Source organism: Vigna unguiculata, chromosome 2 (assembly GCF_004118075.2).
Source record: "Vigna unguiculata cultivar IT97K-499-35 chromosome 2, ASM411807v1, whole genome shotgun sequence".
NCBI classification, from domain to species: Eukaryota; Viridiplantae; Streptophyta; class Magnoliopsida; order Fabales; family Fabaceae; genus Vigna; species Vigna unguiculata.
The window spans coordinates 14,020,816-14,038,065 of NC_040280.1; the positions used below are offsets into that span (position 1 = coordinate 14,020,816).

General features: G+C 27.0%; 1 protein-coding gene across 1 annotated transcript; it reads right to left on the minus strand.

Annotated features, from left to right (window-relative positions):
• Positions 1 to 6,627: 6,627 nt before the first annotated feature.
• Positions 6,628 to 7,398, minus strand: LOC114174498 (heme-binding protein 2-like). Its single transcript, XM_028059336.1, has 2 exons — positions 7,160 to 7,398; positions 6,628 to 7,006 (listed from the first exon to the last, which is right to left on the minus strand). Exons 1-2 carry the CDS (start codon positions 7,396 to 7,398, stop codon positions 6,628 to 6,630), a joined length of 618 nt encoding a protein of 205 aa, XP_027915137.1.
• Positions 7,399 to 17,250: the final 9,852 nt, after the last annotated feature.

The window sequence follows — 17,250 nt, forward strand, 5'->3', positions numbered from 1 at the left end:
TAATTAAAATAAATACAACAATAGCTTAAATCACTTAAATAATTATCTCATATTTCATAATTTAATAAAATAATTAAATTAAATAACTCAACCATCTAAATGAAGCTATTAATTTTTCCATATGTTTCTCTTTATTCTAATGGGGAGAAGACGAAAGTGGCCAATGAGTTTGCCAAGTTCAAAAAGAAGTATAAGGTCGACAAGAAGTCATGAGTTGATGATAAAAAGACCTTCAAAAGGGAGAGAGACAAAAGTGAGAAGAGGTTGAAACCTGGAAGAAGAGGTGCCTTGATTGTAAGAAAAAGCTTAATAAGGAGACAAAATATTTGAAGAAGGAAAATAAAGGTTTGAAAGAGGCAGTTGCTGAGGAGAAGAAGGCCCACGTAGGAATTGTGGTTGATTTGATTTAGCTTCAAAAATTTATATTATTTGAGTATATTAATGGCTTTAACAAGGCGCTCAGGCAGGTTGAGTGCCTATACCACGAGGTTTCTTTAAAGGATGTAGGTTTTGACGTTAACAATGACATCTATGAAGATTAGATGGATGTTGATGACACAACGATTGAAAAGGCAGAAGGTAAAATGGCCATGATTGAGAATGTCCGTGATGAAGATGATGTTGGTGATGGATTTGAAGAAGAAACCATGATGAAGATGATGTAATATCATTAATAAAATATTTAGTATGGATTGTTCAAGTTTTTTTTAGGACAAATATTTGTACCTATTATTTTTAAAGGACCCAATTATGTTATGCACAGCATTCTCAAGTATGGTTATCAAAGTTGCTTTCTTTTATGTACAAACTTTATTTCACTATTTCGTTAAATTCTGTGTTAAATTTACTCTATTTTATAGTTTTCGAGAACTGATGAATAATTTATGTCTCATCTATGTATGCATAAATTTCCTTTTATGCAGTGTTATGCATCTTGGTATGCTTCATGCCCTATGTTGAAAGTCCTATCACCATATTCATCTGAAGATGCACGTGGTTTGCTTAAAGTTGCTATAACCAGAATCCTGTTGCTTTCATGAAAATGAGTTGTATGTTTGTTTGTTTCATTCTCACCCCTCACACAACCCTCCACCCCATCCATGGAATAAGTTGCCATAGTTTTAACACTAGTTATAATAATAATAATAATAATAATAATAATAATTATTATTATTATTATTATTATTATTATTATTATTATTCCAAAGAATATTTAATTTGTATATTATGTTTATTGAGTCATTCCCTCTTCCGATTGAAGCTCTTGATTCGAGTGGTGAATAATGTTATGTAGGACATATCTTTGGGGGTGGATATTGGATCTACAACTCAAAGTTAATGAACAATACTATGTCATTTTTTCTGTTTTTTAGACTTATAACTAGGACTTGATCCCTAAAGTATAACTTGACTTATCTTTGAATAAATAATGACCCTAAAAGTCTGTGCTAACATCCAAATGAAGGAGAGCATGTCACTCTAGATTGGAATGAAGTAAATGCTTCCTCATTAACTGTTTGAACTTGGAACATGTCATATTTAATTAGATTATCATTATTGATATGATTTTTATTATTGTCTTTGATGGGGATTTATTTTCTCCATGTCGATCATATTAGAACCAATGGTAGTGCCTAAATGTATAGGAAGATTGATGGGGCATGTAATGCATGAGAGGTGGATACAAGCATAATGTTTCTTTGACTAAAGCAAAACTTTAAGCAATTGGTGAGATTGTTGCACCCTTGGTTTTGTAACCATATACCTTCCTTTTTTATTCTTTTTGTTTTTGGGTTGTTTTACTTCATGAATGGGATAATTTTTTTGCTACAGTTTTCACATTGAAATTGTATTCTTGATATTTTCCTTTAGTTTTGACTGAATGAATGGTATAAATTAGGCTATATTAACTAAGTATTTGTCTTAACAGATACCAATAACAACTTATATCTATCATGAGCCTTGGGAAATAGGAGGTGCACAAAAGGAATGGTGTTGTCTATCTTAAACATTAAAAAGGTAGGTTTAAGTTGAAATATCAACATAGACTTTGATATCATTATAGATATTGTTAAAGATTCTTGTAAGTTTTCTTTTCAAACTGATTCGTGTAGAAAATAGTTAAAATGATGAGGCATCATCTTTTAAGGCTTGCTTTAAAGGGTTACTTGATCTATCTGTGGTTACTTGATCAAGAAAAAGGTTAATACCCCTTTCAAGGCTTGACAACGATTCTCCACATTTTTATTTGGAGTATTATGGTGGATTTGAGTGCAATCAGGAATCAAATGAGGAGAAGGTGCACGCTGAAAAGTTTTTGCTACCAATCTATGCCTTATCGTGTTTTACTTTGGTGATTTAGATGAATGCTAATTAATTATGTAACTATCTGTGACCGAAAATTTAGTTCCTAATCCCATGTTTGTCCCACTTTACATTTTGTAACTGGCACTACATCACTATGTTAATAACATTCAAGATATCTACCGTTATAAAATGCACAATAGCGTTCTCACTTTCAAAAAATAGATTACCTTAGATAAAATAGTATATAATATTAATGAGTGGTGAGATTTAAGTATGTAAAGTTATGTATGTGTGGTTATTTGATAAAGTCTAAAGTTAGTCCCCTTTCAAAGCCCGTGAGATCTTAAAACTTAAGGTTTGCAAAGAAAGTGATGATATATGTTTGCTTCTGTAGTGTGTGTATGTATGGAAATAACATCATAGATCTTTGCTTCAATCCTTATTATTTAGTCAATTAAGTTATTTTGGTCATTTAGATTTTGTGAATATTTTTAAATTAAATTGTTATTGAAGAATTTGTTTAGGTTTTGGGAACTTTAGGTGCCGAAGATCCTCGATGTCCCATTGCAGGCTTGGAAGTTTCAATCTGAAAAGCAAGTTAGGCAAACAAATATGATATACTTTATGATTATATGTTATATAGCCCATGTATTGACTGATTCTTTTTTTTTTAATTTTTTTTTCGAAATCTTCATAAATGGTCTTGACTTTAACATGCTTTTATAGAAAACAAATAAGGTAGGCACCAAACATATAGTTTCATTGCCTTTATATTTATTTATTAAGAAAATACCAAAAGGACACTACACCAAGCAAACTAGTGGCAAGAATGATAAATCACAAGAAATTGTAAACCCATGATATATTAAAAAAAAACTTTAAAAAATCTCATGTAATATGAGATTTTTTAGTAGTGTACGCTAAAAAAGAAGAAATGGACAAATAAAAATCTCATTTTTTTTTTGCTTTTATGAGAATTGGGTTCATAGCAAGCAAGTAATGGGTTTTAACGGATCCATTAGTTGTGCCATCCTTTACACAGATGTTGAGGAGGATATTATTGATTTTCGTGATTTATAAATTAATTTTAAGCATTATCAACATTTTCTAAGGAATATGTTTGAGATTATGATATAATTGTGAATTATGATAAACTTGGGTGTCAAAGATGAATTATGATAAATATTTTATAATATTAATAATAAAAATTAATAATATTAATAATAATAGTGAAATATGACAATAATATAAATAAGTCTATATTAATAACAATACAAATTAAATAATAAATATTAACAATAATAATAAATATTTTTTTTATTACAAATAATTTGATTTTTTTTTCAATTTTATCTATTAAGATAAATTTTTGTCATCCTCAAATTCATCGTAAAAAAAAATAATTATTAATTTTATCTATTAAAATATATTTTATTATTGTTTATAAATTTTATTTGTTATAATAATTATATTTTTGTCTTATAATAAATATATAATTGTTGTTATACTCAAAATACGGTAACTATTACATTTAAAAAACATTTAATTTCTAATTGCAATAAGTATTTATTTCATTTATTCATGTATTTAAGCATTAACTAAAACAATTTTTTAAATTCATATTCGAACATACTATTATAATAATCTATATGTAAAAATATTTTAATATATATCACAATATAAGACTATAATTATTTACTTATTCTCATTATCATTGGTATTAATACATTTTTTTTTATAATTTTATTTTATCTATTATTTAGTCGGTATTAAAAACAAGTTTAATTACTATTAAACTTTCATATATTGTATATCCTTAACTTTTATTCTTTATATATATTTTTTAAATTGTTTATAACTAGATTACCTGCCACTTACATTTATTGTCTGATATTTTTATTCTTAAAAATATTTATTATTATTTTTTTAATTTATAAATATCTTTTAGTATATATATATATATATATATATATATATATATATATATATATATATATATATATATATATATATATATATATAAGCTAAAAGAATAAAGTAACATATAATTTTTGTACAATAAATTTACAAATAAAAAATAAATCAAGCTAAAGCATTTTATTTAATATAATATTTAATTTAAAAGTTTAATTTAAAATTTTAATCCTATATATGTCAATTTTATAATTGAAACAAAATCATATTAAAATGTTATTTTTTAATCTTAATTATTCAAATTAATAATATTATATTTTATTATTTTCATTTAAAAGTAGTACAAAATAATAAGATTATTTTTAATTATTTTGTTATCAGAAATACATGTGATTAATTATTTAAATGTTTTTATACTATTATTATTTTTTACGGGATTCATAATCTAAAGTATCTGTATCTATTATTATATTATTATTATTATTATTATTATTATTATTATTTTAATACCATTATTTTATTATTATTATTATTAGTATTACTATCAATATTAGTGTTAGTGATATTTATTATTATTATTATTAATTTTATTATTAATATTATTAATACTTTACATTAATTATTATTATTATTATTATTAATATTAATGTTATTATCTTTATTATTATTGTTTTGTACAAAATGTATACATTTTACTTTACTAAATGATATGTGCATACATATTTTATATCATTTTAATCTTCTTTTAATATATATTATTTTTGTTTATAATATTTTAAGTTTAACTCTTTTTTTAATTCGATATGGTTTTAAATATTGTCTTGAGTTGTTTGTATCATATGTATTTCTATGAATAAATTCTAAGCTTAATTCCAAATTCGTGTTGTATTTAGTTTGTACGGGATTCACATTAAAAAAATAAATATTTGTCACGGTAAAAATTATAAATGATAGATAGATAGATATGTTAATATTGGTTCATATATGACCAATTCATTTTAAATCTATGTTAATATTGGTTCATATATGACCAATTCATTTTAAAAGTTTTTATATCTATGTTTCTATTAACAATTCTTAACATCAACTATGTTTTGTATTTTTATGTTGTATAGGATCCATAATAAACAATATATCTTCATTTTATTTTAACAATGATATAGGTATATACATTTTATTTTAATATAATATATAATTCCAATGTTTAATTATAAATTTTAGATACAACCATATTGTTTTAATATTGATATTATTATTGGTTGAATTATTATTAGTATAATCTAATATTATTATCATTTTAAAATATTATACATATATATATATATATAATTACATAATTATAACACTTAAATATAATTATATAAATAAATTATTTATTTGAAAATAATAATAATAATTTTTTTAATCTAAATTTAAAATATATATACAGAAAAGATCGACTCGTACAATAATGTCTTACTAAACACATTTTTTATTTAAACTTTGTCTACCAAACAATAATAACAAAAGAACAATAACTCAATCCACACATCCATCAATTAATGTCATTATTTGCATCAAACACAGGTGAATCAAATATATAGTAATAAATAACTACTAAAATCAATATAATCTACTACATTAATTTTAAAAGATCCATATAAAAAAATACTACTTATTTATAGTTAAATAATTATTATTGGAAAAATATACACAAAATTCAAAAGTTTCTAAACTTAAATATTATATTTACCATCAAATATAATTATAAGACTTAATAAAATTATGTAAATAGTTATTTTTTTAATATAATAATATTATTTCTTGTTTTCTTTAACACATAATAAAAAAAAAAACAAAAGGAATAGCCAAATCAACATTTGATAGTTTTTTATCCTTTCATTCACAATTATGTTTTACTTTTTGTTATTTTGTTAAACAAAGATGTCCAACAAGCCCATAGAACAGAGTAATACGCAAAAGCTTCGTCTAAAACTTATCAAATAGTCTAAATTGTTTAAACCATCTAACAATTTCAATGGTTATACGTATGTGAATATTTTAAAATGTGTGTTGTGGTGACCCAATGACTTTTCATGAGTTATTTTACGTCATATTAGATGGTCAATAAAACTCATCTAATGCTATAACACTCTTTCTAGTACACCTATGTTCCTTATAACTATTGTTCTGTCAAACACAACTTTCGTGTACAACATTGTCAACTTTATTGAACGCTTTTTCTTATTATACATGTAAATTTTGTAAGAGAAAATTAAAGTTTATGCACAGAAATTTGCTATAAAAGCATCATACACCCATATTCATCGATATAAGTATTTATACAATTGCAAGATTCATCTATGACATTATTACTAAATTAGGAAGATAACATAGAGAATTTTTGTAGTCTATCCAATACTATGATCACTGGGACAAGAACCACACCTCATTGACTCTATCGGACAATTTAAAAGGAGGATCGTATTGTGCTATAATGAAACTTTTGGTAGAAGTAAAAGACCGTTTGGTTCCACCAAGACTAGCATTCAGTGAAGCAACTGCCTTCGCAACGTTAGAATCTGTGACAAACCCACCAAATTGTTTCACTGCTACAAATTTACTTTTCCATCTTTTAACACTCAGTCCATCTGCTAGAGGTGGGTTATATTGGACATCTATTGGCACAAAGAAGCTCACAACAATTGAGGGCTTTCCTCCATTAAAAGAAACTTCACTCGTCACTGGTGCTGTCAACTTAATTTGCTTGTTGTCGTTGTTCTTACCATGGGCATAGTTAAATAGCCTGAAAATTCCAAATAAAATACCAATCGTTACTTAATTGTAACAAAACATTAGCATATAGAGTACCTTATTTGTTTAGTACATTCCTTACAATACCTAAACTTGTACATGTATTACAGATTAACTTAAATTGGTAAAAAGGAAATGAAATAACCTGATAAAACCATCTCTTGTAGCTTCAACCAAAGATTGGTTCTGAATTGGAGAGGTAGAGATCCACACAGGTGAATCATATTTTCGAATTTCATAACCATTACCCGCTTCTATGACAGTGTAAGTGGGACACTCATTTTGCTCGCATGATTGGGGAAGTTTTCCTTCAACACTCAAAAAGAATGAAACTAAAACAAGAGATATCAGAACTGAGAATTGGAATGTGGAGGTACACGCCATGGCTCTTAGTCACCAACAACTTATAATCAACAAAACTCCGCAAACACATATATATAGATATTTAGACTTGGAAATAGAAAAGGAAAATACCAAATAGAGAACCTTTCACAACAACAATGCAATATAATTTAATTTAATGGTATTAATTGTATTTAATAAACAAAAAGGCAGGTTTTAAAAATGCTATTAAAAGATAGATTTTGAATATTAAGTCGGATAATCAAAACCTTTCTTGTTAATTTTCCGTTATAATACTATTCAACTGTATTTTAGAATTAATTTTCCACTAATTTTTCAGAAGTTAATGTATTGTTTAAAGACTAATTAATTCAATTAAAAAAAGCATGTGACAGTAGTAATTAGGTATTCTTCCTTAAAACATTTTGTACCGTTGTTCAATGGGTTGAAAAATATCTTTATATTTCAAAATTGCAAGTACTTAATTTGTATACATGTCTCTGTATTAAGAGATGTGTTGTATATCAACTAAAGATGAGAGATACTTACAATATATAACTAGGTGCAAATAGTACACTACAAATTAATTTTATATTGTTAAATTTGATTTAAAATCCACTTAAGAAGCATATGAATTATAGTGAACTACGAACCAGAATCAGGTACTCTCAAAATTAGTTACTTACTTCATATCATTATTTATTGTATTGTGTCACTCAATAAAAAATTGTTGTAAGTAAAATTGTTGAGTAATAATAGATTACTTTAATTATTTATATTGTTCCTTCTGAGTTTCCAAATTTAATCAAGAACAATATAATAAATTAAATTCATTAAAATAGTTTTTGTAGGCGTAATTATTGATTTAGTCTTCTAGTTTTTTCTTTGGTTCATTTTAGTTCCTTTTTTTTTTAATTTAGTCCTCTAATTATTTAAAAATGTGCTATTTAATCATTTTCGTTAGATTGACGTTAACACTATGTCCGTACATGTCACATCTCAATTCTTGGAATATTCATTTTTTTTAGTTTTCTATTTTATTTTTTTAATTTTTTATTCTTGTCATGTGTGAGATTACGGTCATTCTGCATGACAATGGTAGTGGCTGTTTTGAAATTAGTCTTCTATTTAAATATTTGATTCAATTTAGTACCGTATTTTTAAAACGATCCAATTTTCTCCTATGCAATTTCAAGTATAAAAAATTACAAGTGTAAAAATGTAAAAAAAATAGAATAATTTGAGTTTTTAGGTGAAGTGATCTGATATATAAATTTTAAAAAGTTATTTTAACATGTATATATATATAAGTTGTAATTAAGCTTAATTACTATATTGTGTCAAATAGGACAGGACCAAATTGAATTGTATTAAAAAATAGAGGGACTAAATTGAATCAAAAATTTAAATAGAGAGATTAAATTGAAAACAATCACTATCACTGCCACATGCCACAATCATAACTTAACATGTTATATGTACGAACACAATGTTAACTTCAACTTAAAACAAAGGAAATGATTTTAAAAACTTGGAGGACTAAATTGAAAAAAAATAATAATAAGAGAATCAAAATATCAAAACCAACAAATTAGATGACTAAATCTTGTACCTTTTTGTTTAAAAGTTTCATCGTATATTTCAAACAAGATATTAGTCCATAAACGTACTTTGACTTTTAAGGATTCAAAAGATTATATTTTTTCTAGGAAATTAATAGTTTTGACTTAAAAGTTGGTGAAAATACGGCATATTCTATTGCTCTTATTAATCACCATAGGTTATATCTGATCATAATATTTCTTTATCTTTATTCTGATTTTTGTTACACTTAGGTTTGGTGTATTCATGTAGTAGGTTTCCATATGGTGCTATATATTCTTGATAGGTTTTAAAGTATTTTTTTACATATGTTCGACAATTGCATGTTTCACATGTGAAGTGTGATTGTAATTAAATACTCAAGATAGTGGAACAATATCACTAAGGTTGCAGTGATTGAAACTTTATGTATATTCAAATATAATAATAGAACCAATATAATTATCTTTGAACTAATTTTCTTAACTCTCTTTTATTTTTAAGTTGTATGCTTTTCCTCATTCTAATTATGTTTTTATTTAATTAATATATCTACATTACCTTTATATATCAAGAATTACTAGAAAATATATCTAAGGATTATTAATCTTAAAAAAAATTTCAAAGCACCAATTCAACTTTTTTATTGTGCACAACCTATTTGTAATTGTTTAAGAAAATGTTTCGGTCAAAATTTAAACTTTAGTTTTTAACTATGATGTACGGATACGATACGTGTATCGGATACGACACGTATCCGACACATCGATACGTTTATTTTGAAAATAATAGGATACGATACGTGATAGATACACGATAGATCAATATTGAAAAGTGTACATTAATTCTTAAAAACATAAGAAATATTTTTTTTTCTTAATATATATTATTTTTGTTTATAATATTTCAAGTCTAATTTTTTTTTTAATTTGATATGGCTATTTTTTTTTTAAATATTGTCTTAAGTTGTTTGTATCATATGTGTTTCTATGAACAAGTTTTAAGCTTAATTTCAACTTCGTGTTGTATTTATTCGGTACGGGATCCATAATACACAATGTACCTATATTTTTCCTTTGTATGTGTTGGAAGGGGGAGCCTTTCATCCATAAATGAAGAACAATTTTGATGATGTCTACTGATCTAGGATAAAATATAGCTTGGTCCAGTTAGGATATGCATTAGGCAATTAGCTTCTCTTTATCAATTGTATTTCAGGCCTGCTGTGTAATCCTGCACATGATTAGTTTCTGAACTAATGGATTAGTTGTGAAGTCTGGCACAAAGTGAGTGAAAATGTACTCACGATAATCAATTAGGTAATTTGCTAATCAAATTAGTGACAGCAAAAACCTTTGTATAAAAGCTGTTTTTGGAATCTGTTTTGGCGGGGGAGAAATTAGAAAGATCACGCAGTTTTCATCTGAGACAGAGCCGTCTGAGAGTCACAGAGTTTCTGAATATTCTGGAAGATCACTCAAGTGTAGATCCAAGAAGATTGAGAGTTGATACTACTATGAAGGGTCTTGCTTGAATCAAGGAGCATCTAGTCAAATCTGCATAGTATAGGTGTATTCGTTTCTTGTTTTGTTTTCTGTACTTTTGATTACAGTAGCTTCAGTGTTTGAAGTGTGGACCTAGGTGCAATTGTGTGGATGCATTGCTCCTAGGGGGAGTTCTTGATTGTTGAATCAAGTTCTTGGGTTTTGGGGGTTAGAATTACATAGGTGTGCTTGTAATTCTTGGAACCTTTCTGTTTAGTGGAATCCTCCTAAGTGTGTTACTTAGGAGAAGACTGGATGTAGATTCTTTTTGAATCGAACCAGTATAAATTGTGTGTCTTGCTTCCTTCTTCCCTCTCATAATCTTTTTCTTGATTGATTTAAACAGTCCATTAACCCAGAACTGCGAAATTGATTAATTGAGTTTTAAACCTTAAAGACTCCTTCAAGATTCACATTAAGTAAGTGAAAAACTCATTAATCAATTCAGATCCCTTTGTGGTTAAGAGTATTAGACAAGACATTTCATTTACATGTTATAAATTTTAATTATACAATAATACTATTTTACTTCTCATGACTAATACTATATTACAATTATTAATGAATATTTAGTATTATTACTCGTAGTATTACTATTACTCCATTATTCTATTATTATTAATTGTATTTAATAAATAAAAAAGGTAGGTTTTAAAAATGCTATTAAAAGGTAGATAATCAAAACCTTTCTTGTTAATTTTTCGTTATAATACTATTCAACTGTATTTTGGAATTAATTTTCCACTAATTTCTCAGGAGTTGGTGTATTGTTTAAAGACTAATTAAATCTATTAAAAAAATCGTGACAATATTAATTAGGTATTCTTCCTTAAAACATTTTGTACAATTGTTCAATGGGTTGAAAAATATCTACAATATGTACCCTATTATATTACTACTATTATTATTATTATCATTTTGAATTATTATTAGTATTGTTATCAATATTAGTGTTAATGATATTTATTGTTATTATTACTTTTATTATTAATATTATTACTTTAATACTATTATTTTTATTATTGCTATTATTTTGTATTATTATTATTATCATCATTATAGTTAATGTTATTATCTTTATTATTATTGTTTTGTACAAGATTCTTAGTCCATACATTTTACTTTAGCAATGATGCGTGTATATACATTTTACGTTACTCTAACTTTTTTAATATATATTATTTTTGTTTATAATATTTGAAGTTTAACTCTATTTTTTAATTTGATATGGCTATTTTTTTTTTAAATATTGTCTTAAGTTGTTTGTATCATGTGTGTTTCTATGAACAAATTTTAAGCTTAATTTCAATTTCGTGTTGTATTTATTCTGTACGGATTCATAACACACAATGTAACTACATTTTACCTTTGTATGACCATATATAGACATTTCATTTACATGTTATAAATTTTAATTATACAACAATATTATTTTACTTCTCATGACTAATACTATATTACAACTATTAATGAGTATTTAATATCATTATTCGTAGTATTACTATTATTCCATTATTCGATTATTATTATTATTATTATTATTATTATTATTATTATTATTATTATTATTATTATTATTATTATTATTATTTTGTACGAATTCATAATCCATAATATATCTACATTTTATTTGAGTTATAACTCGTCTATACGCATTTCATATTATTTTAACTTTTTTAATGAAAATTACATGTCATAATATATATATATATATATATATATATATATATATATATATATATATATAGTTTAATATTAGTTCATATATGGCAATTCATTTTAAATATTAGTTTAAGTTTTTATATATTAATAAATTTTAAGATCAACTTTGTTTTGTATTTTTATGTTGTATAGGATCCGTAATAAACAATATATCTACATTTTATTTTAACAATGATATAAGTATATGCATTTCATTTTAATATAATATATAATTTTCATGTTTAATTATAAATTTTAAGCAAACAACAATATTGTTTTAATATTATTATTAGTTGAATTATTATTAGTATAATCTAATATTATTATCATTTTTAAATATTATATATATATATAATTACACAATTATAACACTTAAATATAATTATATAAATAAATTATTTATTTGAAAATAATAATAATAATTTTCATAATCTAAATTGAAAAAAAAAGACAGAAAAAAATAGATTCATACAATAATATCTTAGCAAACACATTCTTTATTTAAAGTTTGTCTACCAAACAATAATAATAAAAGAACAATAACTCAGTCCTAACCACACATCCATCAATTAATGTCATTATTTGCATCAATTATAGGTGAATCAAATAAATAGTATAAATAACTACTAAAATCAATATAATTACTACATTAATTTTAAAAGATTGATATAAAAAAAATACTATTTATTTATAGTTAAATAATTATTATTGAAAAAATATACACAAAATTCAAAACTTTCGATTATTATTTACTAAGCACTTTTAAGTATTATTTCATAAACAATTTCAAATTTTAAAAGTTGGATTATTATTGCATATTACAACCATATACAATAAAATTAGTGTAGTTTGATTTAAAAATGGTACAATTAAGTTTAAGAATAGTACAATGAGTCAAAAATATTGTGGTCCGGTTCAAATTTAATGCAATTCAGTTAAAAAATAGTATAGTTTAGTTAAAAAATGGTGCAGTTCGAAAAAAAATTGTTCAGTTCATAGCAATTCTGTAAGGTCCAATTTTCTACCCTAAAGTTTTAAGGGATGCCTTTAAGCTATTGTGCCTAAGGGTTGGTCCAAAGGATAAAACCACCCAAGTCTGACCTAATTGACTCATTCCATACTTTTAGATTTCTGCTTCCTTGGTGCTTAGAGCCGCAGTCGTCTTCTTTGTTAGGGTTCCATAATACATTTAGTTCACGTTCAACTTGACCCCGTTCTTAGCTCACGTAAGTATTCCCAACCCATACTTCTAAATCTCTAGTCCTATTTCCGTGGGTAGTGTTAGAGCTTTAGTAGTAAACACCCTCTGTTCACTTTTTCCAGCTTTGTAATCTTCTCCTAGAGTTGTGGTACTCCGCTGTTCGGTGTCGAGGCACTAAAACTAGCTCGTTCCAGGTAAGGGAAGCTAGAACCTCCTTGTCTGGTGTGATTATGACTTGTACCATTGTAGTTTCATTGTTTTCTCGAGTTTGTATGCTGCCATGAATGCCTGGACTGTCTGGATTTTCTGTTTGGTATATGTGTATGTGTGATGCAGGCGCGAACAGTGGCGAACACTGATAATCTCGCCCAAGCGAGCTGGCCTCGCCTAGGCGAGATGAGCAGAGGAACGCCCAGGGCTTTCTATGCGAGTTGTCGTTCAGGTGACCAAACCCTCGGCGAGATTGCGCATGGGCTACTGTTCAACTTGTCGAGCTTTCGCCTAGGCGAATGGGAGCTCACTTGAGTGAGAATCCTTCTCGCTTGAGTGAGGCCCTCTAGCCTGAGCGATTAGCTGGGCGAGGATGCGTCCCGAGTTGTTTTCCCTCTGTGCTTGGATGTTTAACTTGTGCTTGTATGAGTTATTGTATGATGGCTTAATGGGAATGATTATGCATGATTGGGAGAGGATTATATGTGGGGAATTGTGAGCTTGGCATGATTTCTATAGGAATTGTACATGAGAGGTTGGATATATATATATATATATATATATATATATATATATATATATATATATATATATATATATGTGTGTGTGTGTGTGTGTGTGTGTGTGTGTGTGTGTGTGTGTGCATAGTCACGAATTTGGCTTAAGCAACAATGGACCTTGATGGTTGGTAATCCAGTAGCATGGTATTGGTATGAGAGGAAGCACTTTACTCATGGTTGGGAATAACGAGTTGGTATTGATTCAACCTGTGATAAATGAGGGTTGGTTACGGATGTTGGTATGAGGTTCCTATGCATGATATATATATCTATTACTTGGTTGTTTGTATATGTTTAGTATGTGGTCAGTACGTAATTCCTTGAAGTCTCTAGGTGGGACTTCAGGGTCGTGCTTCAGTGATCGGGACGTAATCCCATGGCCCTTGTTAGTGGGTGTCCATGGTGGTGCCCCATCTATATAACTTGGTAAGGATTCAAGGTAAGGATTGCATCTTGACACTCTAAGGAGTCAGTTAGTCTCACTTAGAGCAGACTGACTCCTGTGGTGAGAGTAGCAAGAGGCCTGAAACTCATTAAGGGCTAACCTTGTGTGTGAGGGAATTGATTCATTGTAACACTTGTAACACATAGCTCGGGGGTGAGCAGCTCGGGGGTGAGCATAGGTATCCACCACAAGTGCAAGCATCCGCTGAATCCAACCAGGTTATATGTATCCGGATGAGTCGAGTCGAGTCTTAGTGTAATGAATGGAAGGTCATAACATGCTTGGGTGATGTACGTATATTGGACTGCGAAAGTATACCTGATTGTATGATAAAAATCTTTTTGACTCTAGCTTACCCTTTGCATGTTTGAATGTCTTGTGTGTGGTTCTTCTCTTTTGCGATGATCATCAATTTATTGATGTGAGCAGAAGCGAGAGGTTCTCGCGGTCTACAAGGGAATGGTGACTCCGCTGCATAGCCTGCTTGGGCTGAATCCTGATTCATGATCTTTCTTTTAGGGCCACGACTCATGTAGCATCTGTCTTTTAAATTTCCAATTTGATTACTGTAGAATATTTGTAACTGTTTCTTTTGGCACTGTTACGCGTTTTGGTTGGTTGTATGGAGTTACTTTTAAACTCCGGGACTGCGCTAAGATATTATTCTAGTGGGACGCTTCTTTTAATTACGCTATTAATTAAATGGGATGTTACAAATTCAATTCATTCTATATTGTAATGCAGTTCAAAATAAATCAATTCAATTCAGTTTAGTTCGTGTGAACTATTTTTCAGTTTAGTTGAAGTGAATTGGTTTTTAATTCACTGTAGTTTCTATCAATGCCACTACAGTTTATGTATTTTTTTTTACAGGTACATCCCTACTGGATGAGAAAGCAAGAAAAAAGCATGTCGCATTGTGTGGATGTAAAAATAAGAGTATCTTGAATTGAAGAAATAGTCCAACGAAGAAAATAATTTAGTCTTCTTAAGTAATCTCAATCCGATACCAACATATACTATCAACATGAGCTACTACTTTTGAATAAATATAGGTTTTAAACGAAAAAAAAATAGTAATGTTCTATTAACTATTTCTTTTAAGGAGGAAACTTTTAATGATTTCGATAGTTCATTATTTATTTATACCTTTAAAATTTTTCGACCAAAAATTTTAAAATTAGAAAACAACCGTTTATAATAATAAAAACAAAACATTTCAATTAAAATGATATCAAATTACTTCCTAATCGAGATTTAATATTAGATATGTAAGAAGACGTGATAATGTCTTCTTTTATTATTAATGTCACCGATACAAAAGTTATGTAAGAGGACATGATGTATTCTTTTATTGATTAATGTATCACAAATACAAATTTAGTCATAATTATTTTACACTTTTAAGCATATCCAGTTAATGATTGCCCCTCGTCACCTTTTGTTACCTTCAAACAGACACGAAAGTAACCCCTTACTTATCCCCGTTATTCTTTTTGAACAGTACCTCCATTTAAAAGAATGACTCTTTAAATATTTAATTAGTTTTTTTTTTAATTTTATGTAACATTTTGAAAAAAGGTTTATGCATCTTTTAAAACTTTTCATTTTTTCATACCTTATTTTCATCTTCCAAAATCAATTATATTGACAAAAGTAAAAATAACTTAAGATATATATATTTTTAAAGACGATGATTTACTTCTTTTTTTTTTATACACTTAACATGCATATTATCAAATTTGAAATTTGAAATATATGATAATAAAGTTTGAATTTAAATTTTAAAATTCGAAAAAAGTATAATAATACGATAACAAAGATTGATTAATTGTTTAATTAATTTTTTTAATTCTAAATTAATTGATTTGGTAGAAAATAAAGTCAATAATAATTAATTAATTAATTAATTTTGACACCGACATATTTTAAAAACATGTTTGGAGAAGAGTAGTCTCAATTCTCTACTTTTGGAGTGATTGAAAAATGACAATTTCATAATTTTAATTTTAATTTTTTTTTTGTTATAAAATAAAGGAGAGAAAGAGAATAGAGAATAGAGATTGTTTTTCTGTGTATCATTATCAATAGGAGAAGTCCCTATTTCTAGATACAAAAGACAACCCAAGGGATACAACTCAATGGTTACAACACTAATGATAACATCAATAGCAATCAATCATAGGTAACTGCTAGCAACTCAATGGACATCTATACATTTCATAACATTCCCCCTTAGGTGTCCATTGATCAAAGAATGTGCCTCATTAAGACCTTACTAGGAAAAACCCTTTGGGATAAAAACCTAGTTAAGGAAAAAGAGTACATCATTCTTCATTCTTCGATCTAATATTATTCATCACATTTTCTATTTCTCCCCCTCATGTAAACTTTCATCTTTAAGATGTCGGAGCCCAAACTTGTGAAGAAATATCTTGTTTGTGATCAATTGTTGTGAGGATCAAATAAATAACCTGCATTTACATAACTCATTTGATTTTGAATCATTTGGATAAAATAAGGCTATATTCAAAGTACCCTTAAGGTAACAAAATATATGTTTTACACTAATTCAATATCTTATTGTAGGTGAATAATTATATCTTGCTTAACAAATTTATAAAAAATACTATATCAAATCGAGTATAATAA